This window comes from Haliotis rubra, unplaced genomic scaffold (assembly GCF_003918875.1).
Source record: "Haliotis rubra isolate DU_JTF1 unplaced genomic scaffold, ASM391887v1 Scf431, whole genome shotgun sequence".
Lineage (NCBI taxonomy): Eukaryota > Metazoa > Mollusca > Gastropoda > Lepetellida > Haliotidae > Haliotis > Haliotis rubra.
The window spans coordinates 526187-548400 of record NW_025767115.1 but is presented as its reverse complement, the minus strand read 5'-3'; the positions used below and the strand labels follow the sequence as shown (position 1 = coordinate 548400).

Below are 22214 nucleotides of genomic sequence, written 5' to 3'. Positions count from 1 at the left end.
AACATCCACACTAGTCTGACCTACTGTGAACTAGTAACACCCCACACTAGTCTGACCAACAATGAAATGGTAACACCGACACAAGTCTGACCTACAATGAACTGGTAACACCGACACAAGTCTGACCTACAATGAACTGGTAACACCGACACAAGTCTGACCTACAATGAACTGGTAACACCGACACAAGTCTGACCTACAATGAACTAATGGACATCCACACTAGTCTGACCCACAATGAACTGGTAACACCGATACAAGTCTGACCTACAATGAACTAATAAACATCCACACTAGTCCGACCTACTGTGGCCTGGTAACATCCACACTAGTCTGACCTACTATGACCTGGTAACATCCACACTAGTCTGACCTACTGTGACCTGGTAACATCCACACTAGTCTGACCTACAGTGACCTGGTAACATCCACACTAGTCTGACCTACTGTGACCTGGTAACATCCACACTAGTCTGACCTACTGTGACCTGGTAACACCCACACTAGTCTGACCTACTGTGACCTGGTAACATCCACACTAGTCTGACCTACTGTGACCTGGTAACATCCACACTAGTCTGACCTACTGTGACCTGGTAACATCCACACTAGTCTGACCTACTGTGACCTGGTAACATCCACACTAGTCTGACCTACTGTGACCTGGTAACATCCACACTAGTCTGACCTACTGTGACCTGGTAACATCCACACTAGTCTGACCTACTGTGACCTGGTAACATCCACACTAGTCTGACCTACTGTGACCTGGTAACATCCACACTAGTCTGACCTACAATGAACTGGTAACATCCACACTAGTCTGACCTACTGTGACCTGGTAACATCCACACTAGTCTGACCTACTGTGACCTGGTAACATCCACACTAGTCTGACCTACTGTGACCTGGTAACACCCACACTAGTCTGACCTACTGTGACCTGGTAACATCCACACTAGTCTGACCTACTGTGACCTGGTAACATCCACAATAGTCTGACCTACTGTGGCCTGGTAACACCCACACTAGTCTGACCTACTGTGACCTGGTAACACCCACACTAGTCTGACCTACTGTGAACTACACTAGTCTGACCTACTGTGGCCTGGTAACATCCACACTAGTCTGACCTACTGGTAACCTGCCTAGTCTGAACTAATGACCTGGTACATCCACACTAGTCTGACCTACTGTGAACTGGTGGTAACATCCACACTAGTCCTGACCTACTGTGAACTGGTGAACATCCACACTAGTCTGACCTACTGTGACCTGGTAACATCCACACTAGTCTGACCTACTGTGACCTGGTAACATCCACACTAGTCTGACCTACTGTGACCTGGTAACATCCACACTAGTCTGACCTACTGTGGCCTGGTAACACCCACACTAGTCTGACCAGTGTTTACTGTGAACTAGCTCCGCACACTAGTCTGACCAGTGTTTGTTGTGAACTATCGATACACCAACACTAGTCTGACCAGTGTTTGTGTGAACACTATACACTAGTCTGACCAGTGTTTATTGTGAACTAGCTATACCCACACTAGTCTGACCAGTGTTTATTGTGAACTAGCCATACCCACACTAGTCTGACCAGTGTTTATTGTGAACTAGCTATACCCACACTAGTCTGACCAGTGTTTATTGTGAACTAGCTATACGCACACTAGTCTGACCAGTGTTTATTGTGAACTAGCTATACGCACACTAGTCTGACCAGTGTTTATTGTGAACCAGGAACACCAACACTAGTCTGACCAGTGTTTATTGTGAACTAGTAATACGCACACTAGTCTGACCTTTTACGAACTAGTTACTCGCTCAACAATTTGGGCCATGCACTAGAAATACCGACAGGTCATCCGGTGTTTTCATGTACCGACAATATTCACTGCTGTTTTCAAGTAAAGTGTGGAAACTGCAACGGCTGAGAAATCAGCCTACGTCAACAGCTCGGCCGCAGTCATTGACCTTCTTTACGCCTGCATTTGTGAGGACAATTTTGAACATAGGTCTGTTGCCGATAGACATCACATTAAAATGTAAATGAACATGAGCATACAGGTTTGACTTTGCCGCGTGTCACCGAACATACACACGATTATACGGTGACTCGGTGACGGCCAGGAAATTGAAAATTACTCCATTCTGATCGGATCATTAGAAGTATCAAACCAAAATCCCCATCTCTGGTTCAAATGTGGCGTCCGCCTCACCGTGGAAGGCCATATTGATAGAAAACTATTATTTTCTCACTCGTAGTCGGTAGGTGTTCTAATTATAAATAAATATATATATACAATTTTAATACACACACACACACACACACACACACAAAGACAAAAGTCTGAAGATCCTTGGTACAGATATAATTTCTTCAATTTGGTTTCACACTGTCAATGTGATCATCATGAGAATGACGTTGCTACCAACGTATATATATATAGGTACACACACACACACATATATATATATATATATATATATATGTGTGTGTGTGTGTGTGTGTGTGTATGTGTGTATACCCAAATATAGGTACTTTAAATACATATACTTCTATTTGGGTGCCCACTTCATATTTGCTAAAAAAGAATCTGTCGCTAAATACTTTCAATACGTGTCATACACGTATCATAGTATCAGATCTTGAACGTTGGACCATAGACAGTGTCATAATTCGATAGAAGACTTGTATCGACAAGGATCTAATCCGCACTGAGACGAACTGCAATTTTAATCCGTAGTTTTCCTCATCCTTAAGATGAGTTAGTGTAGTTGTACCTGGCTTTTTGCAATATCCCAGCAATATCACGGTGGACGACACCAGAAACTGACCGTACACACTGCACCCACGTGGGAAACTGCACCGTGACAAACGAAGGTTTTAATCACAAGGCAACCCCATTTCGCCTATCTTGAACGAAATCAGTGCACGGAGTGACTTAGAATGCAAAAGCAACGCCAAACTATACACGTGCAACGGTTTTACAATACCCCAATTGTGCAATTAAAACAGTGACTGTTGTTTACAGAATCGCTTTCTTCCTTGAGTGGCATTACTTATTCCAACCATTTGAAAATATTTTTTGACTTGACGCTCTGGAGTAATAACACAGGCTTTGACATTACACTGAGGAGGGTTGGGGGGGAGTTGGGGTGGGAGTTTGTGTGTGTGTGTGTGTGTGTGTGTGTGTGTGTGTGTGTGTGTGTGTGTGTGTGTGTGTGTGTGTGTGTGTGTGTGTCATGTGATATGTCATGTGTGCTTTGATAGATATTTTATACAGATAGTATATTTCCTAAATAATACTGGCAATATTTGGAATGGTGCTTTTGTTTAGAAATCCATCTAATTTTCTTACACAGACAGCTATCCCATTTATATTTTAGTCTGGTTGCTAACACTAATGTATAACTGCAACTGAAGACTGAAAAGGGTTTGCGTATTCACTCAATCCGCAAGTCCCCGAGTCTCAAAAGACCCATATCCATAAGATATAGGACCAAATGCACTGGCACCATTGGAAACATACAAAGCAACGCGAGCAGGGACTTGCAAGGGTAGGAGAAAAAACCGTTTGTATTTACTTCTCTTGCATCGTGAATTCAGTCGCCAAACCTCGGCCCCCTCCTGAGGGAATTGCAATATTGTGATCATCCACTCCCAATAGAATCCACCTCTACGTTTGTGCTTCGTGTGACCAAGAGCAAAGCACTGGAAAATAATTTTCGCGTTTAGTTTCATGATTATTTTATTAACTGCTATGCCATGTGAGCTGGATGGTATCGATCTGTGTAAGTACGACAGTGCTATCAATGACGGCACAGATGCTGCCTTGAAGCTGTGAGGATGAGGACGGCCGCATCTCGCTGTCAGTGTCACACTCTGGAGTTTATCTGATGTCCAGTGGTCAAACACTGACCGGATGAGATTGCTGCACAGTCTCAAACAGTGACCTCGTGGATGTCACGTACAGATATCATCTCCGTCACATAGGAACGTCGTGGACAATTATGTGTAAATTCGCCTGATGCTCTTAGTTTCCACTGGCCTTCAATGTCACTGTTAACCAGCTGAGGAACTTCGTTTTCCGCAAAAAGGAGAGGGATCACCGAAACATGCATTGCAACGAACGCTAAGCTTGACTTGTGAGAGTGATATTCTGCTTAAAGAGAAGGCTATGGAGGCGGACTAGCAGTGTCAAGGGGGCCCATAATGCTGTAATTAGCCGATATGGCTCCAATTAAGATTGGCTTATTCTCTTGAGGGCTGACCAAAATCAATGATTGCACCGCCCGGAATGCTGAGATCGAGGCAATGGTCAACCGATAAGTGCAGTTGGTATGTAAATGACCCTACGCTGACGCTCCTCCTTCTGCCCTTATAGCCCTCGCCCACGTGGCATAGCGAGAAACTTCTCAATTGATAGAACGTACTCTCGCTTCGCGATATTGTAACGAAACATGTATGTGTGACCACCAGAAAAAATGAATCGCTTCTGTTGACAGGAGGACAAATTGTATGCTGCTGAACAGCTGCCGACGAGGCTTGCGCGACAGCTCTAGGAGGAACCCGTAGGCTGGGAAGAAACAGTACTATCTCCCAGATTCAATAAACGTTCAGAATCAAGCACACGGCTTATCACAGTTACAGGCAAGCTGATACAGGCTACTGTGTTTGTTGTAATCCATTCTCTGGATAGTGGACTACGATCGTGGACGATCTCTGACAACAAAGAGCATATTTGTGGTTAAGAAGCAATGGAAGTTGGTACTACCTGACGTGTAAGTATTGCAGGTGCGTGGTTTATTGACAACTGTTGTGTATGGATATCTACGTTCCCTTGCTGTAGTGTACGTACGTTCAGCTGTCACATAGATATCAGAGCAGCCGGCGAGTTAATCGACAGTACTAAATGGTAATACACTACAACCATGGTGAAATGGTAGCAGTCTACTTTATGTAATTACCGTCAACAGACCTTGCTTCTTCATGTGTGCTTAAGCTTGTTTAGTCGTGACCCGGTGGCACTCTGCGGGAACTCAAGCGAGTAAGACTCGCGTGTTTCATACTCCAGGGGTCACGCCAGAAGGATTGGAGAGTCCCCATGGTGTATTGACTGCAGTAATCCTTTGTGCAATTGAAGAGGAATTCAATTCATTTGGAAAGAATGAGCTCAATAATTGAGGACCCTGCTATTCCGCTGGTTGGAATGAACAGGCATAGAAAACACAAACTGTACACCAGCTTTGAGCAACAGGAGCTGAAGTCGAAGAGGTTTGCAACCGTAGGAAGTAAACTGGCGAAACGGAAGGAACTGTTTGCCAAACGCAAGCGCGTCTGTGACCTCGCGCTTGCGTTGGCCGTGTCAGGAATCTTGTTTATGGTTATAGAAACGGAACTAGCGTTTGCTAAGGTTGTAACCAGGGGAACCCTAGTATCAAACCTGTTGAAGATGTGTACCACGGCTTGTACTGTATCACTTCTGATATTTCTAGGATTGTACCATAAACTTGACATTCAACTCTTCACCGTCAACAATAGTGTAGAAGACTGGCGACTAGCAATGGGGTACAGGAGAATATGTTTGATCTGTTTTGAATTCACTGTTTGCATCGTGCACCCGATCCCAGGGAAGTTTGACATAACGTGGAGCTCCACCGACTCCGACAGCGAACCCGGGAGGGGGGACGTCTCTGTGCCTCTAGACGTTGTTTTGTCGTTGCCGATGTTCCTCCGTCTATATCTCGTCTGTCGGGCAATCCTCCTCCATAGCAGGCTGTATCAAGATGCCTCTTCTCAGAGTCTAGGAGCGCTCAACAGGATCAACTTCAACTTCCGGTTTATCTTCAAGTCTCTGATGTCCCTGTACCCCGACTATGTCTTGGCTGTCATTATGGTGTCTCTGTTCGTCATTGCCAGCTGGGCTCTCAGGTTGTGTGAAATGTACGGGGACAAAATCCACGCCAATTTTCTCAATACCATGTGGGTGATCGCCATCACCTTTCTGACTATAGGCTATGGTGATATCGTGCCTAACTCTTACTGCGGACGTGGCATATCAGTAATTACGGGTATAATGGGAGCCGGGTGTACCGCACTGGTTGTTGCTGTTTTGGCTCGAAAACTGGAATTATCACGGGCAGAGAAATACGTTCATGATTTCGTTCTGGATGTGGATTTGGATAAGCGGCTGAAACACGAAGCAGCTAATGTCGTGAAATGTGGCTGGTTTGTATACAAGCTGAACAAACAAAAAACTGCTGACAAGGAAGATAAACAGGTCCTAGCGCATCAACGGAAGTTGCTCCGCGCCATCTATAACATCCGGGAAATTAAATGTGCACAGCGCCGCCTAATGGACCAGGCCGTCACTGTGGTGGAGGTGAGCAAGACACAGATGGAGATGTCACAAAGTGTAGCTCAAATAAGACTCAGGCAGGTGGCGCTAGAAGAAAAGGTCAACAACATGGAAGCAAAACTATCACTTATATACGATCATGTGGTTGCCATAGGCAACAGACTTCGAACAGGGAAATAGCTCCCTGGGTGCAAGTGTAATTACAAAAAGTGCTAGTGACGTTCTTATTTGAAGCTTGAAAGATGTGCGTTCTCCTGGGACCCGACGTGAACCACCATGTGGTAATGCCATTACATTAGTAACCTTAATGAATACGATGACCTTTAAAACTTGTCCAGACATCAGAATGTTACAGATTGAAAATTTTAATTGCTTTGCATTCTATTAACGCATGTCCTTCACAGCTACTGCGCTATTTATTGCCGTTACTATATTATTCTTGAAGAAATTTAGAACTAGGTGCGAACTGATATTATTAAATACGTGTTGGATGTTTATAAATGTACAGCGTGTATGATGTGATAAGGATAGATACAGATGGTGACATTTGGTTGTCAGTGTATCTCATCCTCTGACATCCTTCATCCCTACAAGTGTCTTCTCATGTTCAGTGTGTTGATGTTTCAAACTGAAACCGTGTCACTGTGTTTAAGAATTTAAGATGGTAACTAGCCATGGTGGGAACCATTGTGATGACTATTCCATATTTGTTTGAGCGTTATTGTAAACTGTTTTACGGAATCATGACATTACAACGCTACTATGTGTATAATATTTGTGTATGTCTGAATGATCAAAGAATACATGAAGGTTTAACTGTATAATAAAAGTCATGAATTGTGCTTCATGTAGTCTTGTATCTTATAACGATAGTGTACTAACACTTGTGACCTTAGCCCTGTGTGGTATATTGAATAAATGAGATGATAGGAAAGGTGAATGCTGTATGGCGATTAGTTAATACTGAATAATGAATGTTGAATATCGATAGAGTTTGCAAACGAAGTCACGGGGCAGACAACCAGACAGGGTTGCTTCCCTGATAAGTGACAGGATCTGCTGGTCGCCTCGCTAACGGCTATCGCACGGAACGGGGCATGATTCCTATATATAGGACTACGCTTCATGGTGTCGTAGTGTTCTAGGACTGTCGGAATCTATGTTTGGTCGTTAGGGGCGACTAACTGGATGTGGTAGCCACACGAGGTTATTTGGTTTGTTACATATCATCCTTGTGGCGTTGCTCAGATTATCAATCTCTAGAATTTCTTGATTAGGTTCAATTGTTTACAAACCACCATCTCTAAGATTGTCGAGTGAGGTGTTAAACAATAATTTAAAATTTAATCATTGGTATTTTGTTTCTCAGAATATCAATCACTAGATTTTCTTGTACAGACTCAATTGTTTACAAAGCTCTAATATTGCCTGAAAGCTCTAATATTGCCGAGTGATGTGTTAAACAATATCGTTAAAATCATTCATGTTTGGTAATTTGACTGTGAGTGTCAGAAATACTGATAGAAAAACTAAAATCAGCATCAACATCATCACCAATTATACCATTAAAGACAGATAACGTCAGCATCTTCTGTAAACAGGTGCCCGTCCATCAGTGCTTCTTGGCAGCATCGTCCACTTTCTGTGAGACACCACCTACATCAAGACCAACACCGCAATCTCAGCTTTAGGTGATAGTAATTCCCATACTTAAACATGGAATAACGATAGTCATACCGCTCACATCCGTTTCCCAATGTTGTGCTCAGCGATATAGGTTGCACACAAATATTTCTGCTGGTGTCGAATCCTAAGGGAAGGCTAATCTAGTGCTAGTTCTTGCTGTGGATCCTAATCCATACATTTTTGATAGCTGCCCTGGTCAGACCTGTATGCTCTGTCAAGATTTGCAGACAGGTCACAGCTTGTGAACTGCCAATTGCTACGTTGATATTCCAACACTCTTGGCGTATTATCGCCTCATCGAGTGGCATTACACAGGATTTGGTGAACTCGGCACTCAGCTTGTTAAAGTCACACCTATCAGAGGTGTCATCACGGATGGAAGCAGGCCATATGTTTCCAGAGTGGATGCTACAGCCTGTCGCCAAGACTTCACAGGACATGTAGCTCACCTTACGGGTTTATGCATGACTGTTTATTCATGTTCCTTTTTCTGCCGTGGCGTTTTCACTGTATATTAGTCAGATAAATAGACGATTGTTGCAATATTAAGTGAAGTACGTTTGTGAAATTATGTAATATATACTTTCTATGTTTAAAGAGCATATATAGAATGTGTTAGCTTTTCCTGAGTGTTTATAGGATCTGGCCACCTAAACAGCGCAAAAAATAATCCTGGGGCTCCTTTCACGAAGCACTAAGGTGATCGTAAGTCACTAAGGTAACCTTAGTGCAATGTTAAAGAATGGGAGTTAAGGTTAACCTTAACCTTAGTAAAGGTTGCTTCGTGTAATGAGCCCCTGTTCAGAATTTAACTTTTCCGACAGCGTGCATTCATGTTTCAAGTTCAGCATGTTTAGATAAAATGTATGTCATTGGGCATTAAATATGGCAAACAATTACCAGAGAGTCCCCGAAAGCAGGATATGCACACTTGAAAACTGGAATTGACCGAACACATTTTTTGTGTGTGGTACTTGTTGATATGATGCATTTATGATACCTCCTATCACTGCTTCACCACTCACTAAACATTTCTTGTTTATTTCAGTTTTAGCCACCTCCGAACATGGGTGTATACTTTCAGTATATACACGTCAGTATAAATGAATAATATACTTTCAGATCTGCGGTGCAGAATTTGGTCCTTTATTTCTTCCAAGACCTGATTGCCGTTGGTTCAATTTATATGTATGTATGTATGTATGTATGTATGTATGTATGTATGTATGTATGTATGTATGTATGTATGTATGTATGTATGTATGTATGTATGTATGTATGTATGTATGTATGTATGTATGTATGTATGTATGTATGTGTGTGTGTGCGGGTGCGTACGTGCGTGCGTGCGTGCGTGTATGTATGTGTGTGTATGCATGTATGCATGTATGTGTGTTTTTATCTATGCATACAACAACATTGAGAAAGAATACCTTTCCTAAATTACCTCAGGGATAGAGGGATATGGTTTGTGAGGCAACTATCTAACTTAGGTTATTCTCATTTTTGCAGTGCAGATATGTAAGGTAATATCAGTCGGCTGTATTCCTATTTATAGCACAGTTGGGATGAATTAAATAACACGTAAATACATCAATAGTGCTCGAATATAGATAATATTGTGGCATTCTGCACAGGCTATTCACTTCAGGATCCAATATTGCTATTTCCCCAACCTATATTCCAATGGCGTTTTGATACTGGTTCTGTATAAAGCCCATAACATCATATATGTAATTAACAGCTGGCCGTCCGTCAGGGCTGTATCTTATTTCTTGGGGGCGTTGTCGCCAGTACGTTCGAAACAGGTTTACAGAAGATGAATAGTCTTTTGTTTGAGGGTCTTTTTGTGGTGGGTATATTTATGCGTTGTAATGTACTGCAGGAACCGACTCATTATTGAGTAACTCAAATTGTGTATCTGCTCTATCAGACACTTCGTAACTACACACGTGCTCCACTCGATTTACACCAGTATACCTGAACTGAACGAGACATGGACAAGAGCATCACCTGAACAATATATTTAAATGAACATTTCTTATTCCAGACTTGTGTAAGAGCATCTGCTGAACAATATATTCAAATGAACATTTGTTATTCTCGAGTCGTTTTAGAGCACCTGCTGAACAAGACATGTTCATGAGCATTTGTTATTCCAGAGGTGTAAGAGCATCTGCTGAACAATATATTTGAATGAGCATTTGTTATTCTAGTCTCGTGTAAGAGCATCTGCTGAACACGACATTTACATCAGCATGTGTTCAACCAAGCATGCAGAAAGGCGTTTGCTTTACCAGACGAGCACCCGAGCACCTTCTCTACCAGACATGTGCATGATCACCTGCTCTCCTCGACGAATACCCAAGTACATGCTCTGTCATACATCACAGGTCCTGTTCTACTACTTTTACGCCAGTACCATTCGACTTTTATTCGAGCAATGACCTTTCTACAGACCTCCGCCTGCATATATTTTCCAACACAAAACACCTGGGTTTTTTAACTTGATTTCGAGCTATTCTTCCAGACACTCCTCCTGTCTACCAATATGTACCGATACCTGTTTTAACATTCTTGTACCCGAGTATCTTGTCAACCCTTTTTGCACTCGAACACCATTTCTCCCCGACTTGTGCCCAGTAACCGTTTCCACCTTATTTGTTCATGATCATATCGACACTCGCCAGAAGTTATATCTGGCCACCGTGTATGAAGGTTCCATCACTTTAATAAGACACGCTCCGGAGAACACTTCTTAACAACCATAAAAGTATACCGAACAAGAGTAATAACTTATCAATATGTATTTAATATCATACTGTTTATTTTAATGTAGGGTTTAGATGCATTTGTTAAAAACGATTATGTACATAATGCACGTCGTTTCGTGTGTAAATGGCATGTAGATGCAAACCGTAGCTGTCGGCCATGACATCTGTGAGTGAAAGCTTTATTCAAACAACCACTTAAATTCATAATTCACGCACCCTGTTGACAAATAACAAAGACGTTCAGTTTTTATCTTGTCTTTGGCGCTATAGTGTGTGAAGATATAATATTGATTTCAACTGGTCTAACCTTTACAGGAAGTAACCAGGTGTGTGAGAAACACTCTTACTACGTTCTCTGAATATTGCTCGTTACCTTGAATGTCAATACAATCGATAAAGCATTTCATTTTCGCCAGTGCACCGAAGAAAGTTAATAATTACAAACATCACTACAGCTACTGAAATACAATGGAATGTAAATTTGGTTATAATGTGATTATTCGTCATTCTTGGTAGCTTCGTAGCAAAGTGTGTATGTTAAAAGTAAAAATCAACATGTGCTGAGTATAATTAAAGCGGTACACGATATACTAATGTTTTAGTACTAAATTAGACAGGCAAATGTGTTCTGCGTGAGTACAGGCAGTGCGGATATATTGTGTTACTTTCTTTGATCAATATCTTGTGTCGCCTTCAAACACAAACACGTACTGTAATTATCTAGTTTCCGTGGCTATCGGAAGTATCCGACATTGGTAGTAAGACCTTCATTATTGACGCTAGCGCCAGACCATCGGTATTGTATATGTATTCACGTGATGTACGTGTGAATGTGGACAATGGGATATGAATGCTCTGTACATCTTCATCACCACGGTGAATGCCTGTGAATTGTTCTCACACATTACAAATGGGACACGTCTGAGTGCACACACAAGCCATGTAAACATGGACATGTTAGACCAATGACCATGTTGATTGTGAATGTTTAATGATTGTGTCCAGCGAATGCGGCAAATGGTCAGAAACACAATTCCAACAAAGGCAGCATGCCTTAGTGGCACCGTAATATCTCTGTTTACACTAGCTCCCTAGATACTTTCAGACAATGTTTCCATAAAGGACATAGGTCCAGGGTATAGCCCTATCATTAGTTATACATCTCTAAATGGTGGCATGTGGTGCTGTGCATGGTGCTCAGGTCACAAATCAGTTGAAGCTGGGCGCGGAGAATCCGTGGATGGATGACCGTGTTTGGCAGCTTGAATCCTGAGAGTTTCTAGGACTTTAGTCCTGCCCCACAACGAAGCACATGTGATACACGTGGTCTCACCTTAGGCAAATGAGTTTGTTCAAATATACCTTTGTTCACCCAGCAGAAAAGTCATGTGACTATAGCCTTCTAGCGCCTCACAGGCAGCTTGGGTTATCCGGGGTAATAATGAACTGTCTGTTTGTATGCGCTTCCATCATGCACTTGGTGTATGGAATTTAGCGCTATAGAAGTGCACATTATTATTTTTAAATGCAGATGTTCAACTTGGAAATGTTCTGATCAAGAATTGAAATCATATATTTGTATTTAATTAAAAATCAAACATGTAAGAATGTCACAAAGTATGATGCATGCGTGAAGAGAGAGTACAGCATTCGAACGATGACCTCTGAGTTGTCAACATGTCTGCGTTTGGGTCTCATTAATATGTACACACATACGTGCGTGCCTGCGTGCATACATACATACAAACATACCTATACATACAAACTTCACCACGACACTTGGAACGGAGGTGAATGACAACGCGACATTTACAATGCCTGTGAACGACAATAAACACAATGCCTATTTTCCCACCGCTCTTAACCAAACGAAAAATAGTATTAACAGACCATTATTAATAATATTAGCTGGTTATATGCAAATATATATTGCCAACGGTGTTCGTGTAAACACATTGCTGGTGTAAATAGGTTTGCAGGATGCATTCGATTAAAATACAGTGAAACCAAGTAAATATGGCATCATATTCTATGGCATCATAAGGGTCACTATCAGTATGTAGTCTAGTTAAACAGATATAGAGTGGAGATGACAAAACTTTATGCATGATTAACTTCTATATCTTCACGCTGTCTTTCAAGTTGATCATCCATAAAGTTTGGTCATCTCTATACCACCAACTTCTAGAATGCCACTCAAACAAAATATACAGAGAGCCCAACAAGGTTCAATGTGTGATAATGTTTGAACACAACCACCGATCGTTATCGTTCACTTCATGAATACATTTGCTGTTTAAATACATAAGTCGCCATTCTGTGGCAGTCCAAGGTACGACGCTGAGTCCCTTGAGACCAGCAGTAGATTGCAACACGTCTACAGAGGAGATACAGCAGTTCCGGGTTGGTTGTAACCAGCGCTGGTGACTTAGGTAACACTCCCGTGGTCATGCCCAGTTCAGCCTGGCTGTACATACCGATGCCATCTCTCACCGGACAGTCTTGTTTCCCGTTGTATTTCCCTCTGGATGAAACTTGAACTCGGATGGTCGATGAATGGCTACTATCGTTTCTGGGTGCACAATGCCGTTCTTCGTGCTGGTGTTATGGGTAGCTGCTTTCCCAACGAGTCAGTGATGTGTTTGTGGTAATATGGTATTGTGTCATAATTGTTGGTTAAATGATGGCATTCAAGGAGAGGGAACAAGGAGAACTGGAAATGCTAAGTGTGTGTTAATTTACGAGATGTGATGGCGATAATGAAGCCTAATGGTGTTAGCGTGAGTGCTCTCTGTCACGCGGCGTTGTTGACACAGCATTCTTTGTTGTCACAAGGCGCTGAGGTGAAACTGGGTTTCACTTCGCGTTCAAGATCATTGCACTTTTATTGTGTGTTTGTGTTTGTGTGTTTGTGTGTGCTTGTTTGTGTGTGCGTGGGTGTGTATACTTGTCCGGACTAATGCCGGTGTCTGCCAAGGCAATACCACCATAGTTATACTGACTGACTGATTGAGTTTGGTTTTACGCCGCTTTTAGCAATATTCCAGCAATATCACGGCGGGGGACACCAGAAATGGGCTTCACTCATTGTACCCATGTGGGGATTCGAAACCGGGTCTTCGGCGTGACGAGCCAACGCTTTAACCACTAGACTACCCCACCGCCCCCACTATAGTTATACACACTTATCGCCAAGCCTTATGCAGGAAAACAACGAGTACCGTCTATACAAGTCTTTTCTTCTCACGGGAGGGCGTCCAACAACCAAACTTCCGCTGTCCGAACAGACACTCTATGCACTAAACTATGGAGTATATGTGTGTCTGTGTGTGTCTGTTTAATATCGGAAGCCAGGCAGGTTGATACCAAGTACCAAGTTTTAATTCCATCTGGAATGACGTCACCAGGGATCGAACCCTCCGCACCCAAGGGATACGCTTTATCCAACAGTTCCCGGTGATGGCCATTGAAACGAAAGACCCTTGTCGATACATTTATCTTCATCAAGTGTCTCGCAAGAATCCGTTTCGATACAGTGTCATGTTTTAATTGTTTTAAGGAGCCTTTGACAAAAACCCACAAAACCTGAAGCATGTAACAGTTGTCATCAAGGTCCTTGCTCACGTATTCCTGTTTTCAGAATCGTCTCAGGAGCCACGTTGATTCCAATTACTTCAGTAACATTACAGGAGCAGTCAGTAGAACCAGCATCATTCCGTTGCGTCAGGAGCTGCGCTGACAAACATTATAATACTCGTTAAAATATAGCATCTGTCATTAAAAGCAGTATACTTTTACTACGTCAGAAGCCTCATTGATTACTTACACAATGCCAGTATAACAAAGAGCTGCCAGAAGAACGAGATATCAGGTAACTATAGTCCGTTTGGCTCAAAATCGGACCCATGAATTGAAATCTAACTCGAAAACTACTAAGCATTTAATACTCAATGAAACACTGATCAAAATGAAAACGTCAGACCAACTCTGTGATTTTTTGGGGAATGTATGTCCTAAACATAAAAAAGTTGCTTAACAAACTATCAGTAAAATTTTGACACAGTTCACTATTTGTTACGAGGGAGTGGTGCAAAGAGAGGAACAGCCAGGTGTGCGAGAAAGGATGGAGACAGCACAGCACAGGTAAATGATTCAATAACTTCGTCGGCACTATAAAAGTGCACGTGCCCCACGTACACCTGGCTGTTCCTCTCTTTGCAGTCCTCCCTCGTACGAAATAGCGAACTTTGTCAAAATTTTAATGATGGTTTGTTAAACAACCTTTTTTGGGGGGGAGGGGGGGGACATAAATTCTACAAAGAAATCACAGAGTTGGTCTGATGTTTTGATTATAATCAGTGTTTCATTGAGTATTATATATTTAGTAGTTTTTGAGTTAAATTGCAATTCATCGGTCCGATTTTGAGCCAAACAGACTATACATAAGAAGCGTTGATACAAACCGCAATACCTCCGTAACCATAGCAGCTGCCATAAGACTTTGCTGTGACATTATTCGGTGATTAACTCTCTGGTGAAGGATTTCATTCTTTCATGTGCCATGGTACTTGCTCTGGATGCTATGACGTTCCACACTACGTATGCTTCCTGTGTGTATCTCTCAAACGTTGAGGAACACACTAAATGATTTATGAAGTAAGGAAACATTGATGCAGAGCATCACACCCACGCATAGCAATTACCTTGTGGCATAATAGATGGTTCATGTAATTTGGAAATGACAGAGGCCATAATTACGTCAATTCCTGTGTCAAAACAGACACTGAAAGTCCGAGCACAGACAGGTGCTGACCAAACCGAAATGAATAATCAAGGATAATTTGTTATTTGATTCTACGCTGAAGGGATTCGGGCATGCCTGAGGGATTCAACTTAGATGGCTGGGTTTGCTCTTGCCCTCTGGTCTGAATGAGGTTATGGAAGCTGAAGTAGCAGGCCCTTTGTTATCTAAGTCTCCTAATATCTTCACAACAGCAACAACAACCAAAGGCTATTGCTCCTTTTATTCTACTCCTTTAGAGGAACATACTCAGCTAAATTGCAACGCAGTGCCAGCGTCTCTAAATGCCTGGCGTCATACCAAAAGACATAAAAATATGATACTTGTTGGTCCCTGCCTGGCGCTCGGCATTAATGGGTACAACAAGGACTGGTCGGCTCGGAGTCAGTATAATGTGTCTGAGTGGGGTATTCATGCTTCACTGCGGCATGGTATCTCAGTGGGCTAGCACTATAAAACCAGCTTAAGTCTGGGCTATTACAAGCAGCCGCACATACACATACACACGCATGCACGCCGTCATATGAGCGAAATATTATCAAGCACGACGTTAAGCCCAATTTCACCTCACCTCACCTCACCTCACCTCACCTCACCTAAATGCCTGCTACAAATACAAAGTAGACCATATGGCCAAAGTTACTAGTCATGAGCTCGGCAACAACCTATATCGGACATTACTCCGTATACATTATTAAGAGGATAAAGTAATTGCTAAACAATGACACTAGCATGAATTATGTATATTAATGGCACCGCAAGCAGGATGTACCACAGATCTTATTAAAGCAGGATAACGATGAACGAATATGGAAATTCTCTTGTCCGTTGCTTACTTATGTGAATTAACATAAACGCTATAGAGGACGAGACAGTTTACGGTGTGAGATCATGCATTATCGATGTACATAGTGAACGGAGGTCAGCTATATAATATCCTTTCACTTTTCTATGTGGTAGACCGACAACCTGTATGGAAATAAATACTTTAAGACTGTAGTAATGTACATGACAAATATATGTATGAGACTGATATGGAATAATTTTCGAAACCTGCTGATTAGATTCAGTAAAATGCCGAGGATCTTCAGAAATAGTTAAATAGGTAAGTTTTATCAGCCGTAAGCTTGTTCTGTTCAGGATAATATTCCATCAGAAAGAGTTCGTGATCTGTGAATAATGAACAACATATTCCCTAGGTTCTGATATCTCATGTAATTGTGTCGGACTAGTATTGATCTCCAGTTAAGGAACATTCCAGTTCCCGTTTCCTGTGCAGTGAGTGGATGTATGGTTTAAATACACTTTAACAACGGACCAGATACAAGAGGAGGGTTTCACACATCATACCATGTTAGGAATCGAACCAGAGCCCAAGGTCTAACGACCGGACGCTTTCACCAATGGGCTACCCCACTGACCCTAGTCAGAAGAAAATGATAATGTTTTGCTCAGTGACCATAGGCGAATGCTTGAGCAGAATGTAACGCCGCATTCAACAACAGAATGTTTCAGATTTGATAAGGATTGTCAGCCTAATATGGGAGAAACATGAAAGTGACGAATGTTCGACGTCCACCAAATTGGTGAAACGCATAAGTACGGGTAAGATGGTGATAAGCCAAAGACAATAATCAGAATCTGGGATTCGAACCCGCGATCACTGAGGGATCCTCTTCTAAGGGACGCAATTGTGCAAGCACTTGTGAATGACACACAGTACCTTAGAGCGTCAATGCAGCCGCAAAATCTATAATTGTTGACAAGACGAAAATCACATATGCTTGGTGACCATCTGGCAACCTAAGGAAAGCATATTCTTAAAACTCAGATGTCAGCAAAACATTACATACGGTAACTAAACGTAACAAGGACACAGAAACACTGCAAACTTGAAGTCCAAAACACATCTTTATTATCCGTATTTAAGTGTATAATTCAATAACAGTGGTTTCAATATCACATATTATGATGTCCATGAAGATCCGGGTTAGAGGTCTTCAGTAACCCATGCTTGTCGTAAGAGGCGACTATCAGGATCAGGTAGTCAGGCTCGTTGACACATGTCTTCGTATCTGAGTTCCGTAGGTCGACGTACTTGCTGATGAATATTGGATTCTCTGGTCCTGGCTCAATTATTTATAGAGTGCCGACATAGTATGGAAATATTGATGAGTGCAGCGTTAAACAACAAACAAACATATTACGCCTTATTTTACCAACAAACTTTCTTCTGGATAAAATGGGATACTTACATAATGACTTATGCAAGTAGTTACTGTTCGCTCCAAAATGGGTTTCACGCAAAATGTCAGGAAAACGTTAACATTTTGAAAGATTGTCTCATTGGGGATATATACAACTAAATAATAATCATTTAATTCATTAATAAGAAAATCATTGTACATAAATAGATAATCCAGGGTGCCATGAGACATTCCAAGAAATCCAACGGGAACGTATTAGATATTATGCTTTAACAAAATCCACAGCTATAGTATAATAAATTCAAAGCATTGGTCAACCTGTTACGCTTTCTTCTCATGATGAATTGTTTAAAGTTATCCATATTCATGGCCTTTTGTAAAACTGAAATGAAAAGCCAAAGTAAAGAATGTTATGCAGTATCAAGCACATCATCGTCGATTACCAATAGCAATTTTATGATAGCAGCTGATATATTTCTTAAAGCTAACAACCCCTAAATATCGCTGTACAGACCGCCGCTATATAGCTGGAATATTGCTGAGTGCGGCGTAAAACTAAACTCGTTCAATCACTTAAAGCTAACAATTCTTTAATCATATTTGGCATCAAATCTACAAGAAGCAGTGATGAAGAGGTAAACTGCAGGTTGTAAGATGGCTAAGTTATCAAGATCAGATATTTCACTATTTCCATACGGACTTGTGTTTAAGCAGACTTGAGTATAGTATCATCTAAGAAGAATGAGATGTGGTTCTGTGGTGACTGTTCAAAGGGACTTGCTGCACGCGTGACCCCACCGCCTGTACATTGTAGGAACATACACCAACTGTCCCCAGAGGCTGCAACTAATTGTTGGTGGGTACAGCAATGCAGGGCTACTGCTTCTCCTCGAGTGGGTCTCGCTCTGTCAGTGATGCATACATAACTTGCTTGCTATCAACTCGTCCTTCATTAGCTAGTCTGGCGAATGTCATGCGGGCATCACTATACGTGGTTGTGTTAACATCAGCGGGAACTTCCATTGGGGCTGTGTTTAAACGCATCGAGTGTTTCACTAAATATCACATAGCAAGTAATGGAACATTTTAAAATGTTAGCCTCTACGTAACTGATAGTATCAGAGAGATGGCACGACTGCAACTGATCAATCAATATCTGAGTTTTCCCTCACTCATAAGCTCATGGAACGAGTGAGTTTAGTTTTACGCCGCACTCAGCAATAGTCCAGCTATATAGCGGCGGTCTGTAAATAATCTAGTCTGGGTCAGACAATCCAGTGATCAACAGCATGAACATCGATCTACGCAATTGGGATACGATGACATGTGTCAACCAAGTCAGTCAGCCTGACCAGCCGATATCGTTAGTCGTCTCTTGCGACAAGGATGGGTTACTGAAGATCAATTCGAACCCGGATCTTCACGGGTCCTCATGGAATGAAGACATTTGTAAATGTATAGAATCGGAGAATGACCCGATTATAATGCTTCGCCTGCCACTATATATGTTTACCGAGCTCACTTGAAACGGGATATCCCCCGCTTTCAACATTAAAACATTCATATATCAACGAGCATGAACGTGTACTAATGTAAGCAAACACATTGATGAATGCAGGAATGGCCAGATAATTACACTATATTCCAGTAGTATAAATCGTTTAACAATGGTAAAAATTCAAGAAGAAAAAAAAGTACAAATTTTCATCAGGCTTTGGAAACCTAAGCTTAATTCAAAAGTATAGCTTTCAACCTTTACTATATACCTATGTATCATTGTGAATTGAAATCATAATGTAAATATGTCTACCACTATGGATACTAACTCATATTGGCGGTGGGGTAGCCCAGTGGTTAAAGCGCCTGCTCGTCACGCCGAAGACCCGTGTTCGATTCCCCACATAGGTACAATGTGTGAAGCCCATTTCTGGTGTCCCCCGCCGTGATATCGCCCGAATATTGCTAAAAGCGGCGTAAAACCTTACTAACTCACTCACTAACTGACATAAACAATAACCTTGATAACCTACTCACATAGTGTTTCTTTTCCCCTTTATGTCGAGAAACATACAGTTTTTGAAAGGCATTTAGAAGTTGGATGAACATGAATGCATAATACAAAATAAGTTGTTATCCATACAACGTGTCATGTATTCGAGAAACATACAGGATAACACGTACCGCCGTTTGACATTGTGCGACCAGGGGACAGAACAACCAGCCTTCCGCTCTCAAAGTGGAATCTCTATATCCACTAGAGCAAAAGGTAATGGATGTTGCTACAGGAGGTTCGAACGGAATAATAGTATTCTTAAAAGGGATTTAACAGTGGGTCTGTACATTGGTTTTCTATATCTTCAAGGCATCTTATAACTTCTTGCTTTATCCATCAAATGCGTGTCCAGATATATAAAACGCCCACGCGCCACGCGGTAATCTCGATTATTTGCCAAAGATCAGGCATCTTAACAATATAATTCGAGACGCTCATTAAGAAAATTACTGTTCTCGACATGTTAATAATCATAATTAGACATTTGTAGAAGTTTATAATACAGCGTAATCTACCAATACGAAGTAGAAGCAATTGTTTTGCTGTAACATTACAGTGGCTATTACTGATACTAAAACATGCATTTTTGAAAAGGTGAGCAGGCATTTTTAAACCAAAACATAAATGAATAAAATTATGTTTGCTATTTATATGTAACAGGTGCTATGAACTTCACAACATATATCGTTAGGCAAGGTCATACTAAAACATAACCTAAATGGATTTTGCTTTGCCGTTAGTTTCGCTCGCCCAATAGTCATTTAACCAATTTTGACAACAAATCAATAGACTAAATGCACTGCAAGGCGCACCAAAACTCTGACTCACCGTGAACAAACGCGCTCTGCACATTACAGCAGTTTATCCCTGCATACAAAAAAGTGTATTGAAGTTGCCAATGTGCATATCTTTCATTGCGGCCATGAAAGAATGCAATAAATATGATGTCCAGTTAAGCACTGGAAACTTTCCTATTCGCTTACAGGTTGTTCCCTACGTAGAATTTTATCATCGTGAATATTAGATTTATTTGTCTCCCTGAAGCTGTTACACGCTCTTACCGTCTCCCGAACGCTATAAGTAACTCTCACACACGTTACTTAATGACCCTGCTGGAATGGAGTCCAACAGAGCATACTCTTAAGATGCGTCTTTAAAGACATGAAATGCTAACGGCCTCCCTGGGGACATAACGCGCTGTCAGTTCTGTCAGCGGTAAGCCAAGGCTAGACCTAGATGGAGCTCTCAACACACAAGCTTCACATCTTTCATCCTACAGGATTGGCTCAATTTGGAAGCTGAGAGAATGTTTTGGGTAGGCACTGACAAGTAATAAATTGGTGTTAGTTATAATGTTTGCATTTGACCAAAGACGAACTTGGATCATTTCACTATATATTTCATCACACTGGATCTGGGAAGGATTAGGAAAAGGTAGCCATTTTGATTCTGTTGAGAAACAAGCGGGCACGAACAAGAGATCATCTGAAGGGCAAGAAAACAACTAATTGCATTGTCAGAAACAGTAGTAGGTTGGGTTGACGCAGCTGAAGGCGGTTATCCGAGATTTGATTGCTAAATAATTTCTGAGCATCACGCCTGAGGTATTATGCATTTGTGAATTGTTTTGTTGTAGAAGTTACCTGATAAAGGTATATCCACAAAAGGTTGAGTCAGTTGGATAAGTATAATAGAGGCACGGGTCTGTGACTTTTGAAAACTTCACAACCTTGAGAAACAAGCAGTGATGTCTTTGTTTTGCTGCCGAACATAAGGAAAGCGTCAGTCGAAATCCAACTTGGACTCAAACGTCGACGTCACAACAGCTGTAGCTAACGTTCCTGACAGCCAAGAGAAGGTATCTACAAATTGGGATAGTATCCTTCAAACGTCGTTAACAAACGTGTGTCACTTTGCAATGGACTTCTACATATGTCTGCGGTTATGGGTTAACACGGAGATGTATTCCTTATATCTGTGGTTATGGGTTAACACAGAGATGTATTCCTTATGTCTGTGGTTATGGGTTAACACAGAGATGTATTCCTTATGTCTGTGGTTATGGGTTAACACAGATATGTATTCCTTATGTCTGTGGTTACGGGTTAACACAGAGATGTATTCCTTATGTCTGTGGTTACGGGTTAACACAGAGATGTATTCCTTATGTCTGTGGTTATGGGTTAATGCAGATATGTATTCCTTATGTCTGTGGTTAAGGGTCAACGTAGTGAGTGAGTGAGTGAGTTAAGATTTAAAGTCACATCGGCAATATTTCAAGCCATATCGTGACTAAAACTAGTTCTAAATTTGTAATACATACAT

The 22214-nt window shown here is 41.5% G+C and overlaps 1 protein-coding gene across 1 annotated transcript; it reads left to right on the top strand.

Annotated features, from left to right (window-relative positions):
• Positions 1–3824: 3824 nt before the first annotated feature.
• On the top strand, positions 3825–7210 carry LOC124289084 (small conductance calcium-activated potassium channel protein-like). The gene is made up of 2 exons (XM_046725684.1): positions 3825–4348; positions 4516–7210. The coding sequence occupies exon 2, from the start codon at positions 5178–5180 to the stop codon at positions 6546–6548; it is 1371 nt and encodes a 456-aa protein (XP_046581640.1). The 5' UTR covers positions 3825–4348; positions 4516–5177; the 3' UTR covers positions 6549–7210.
• The last annotated feature ends 15004 nt before the right edge of the window (positions 7211–22214 follow it).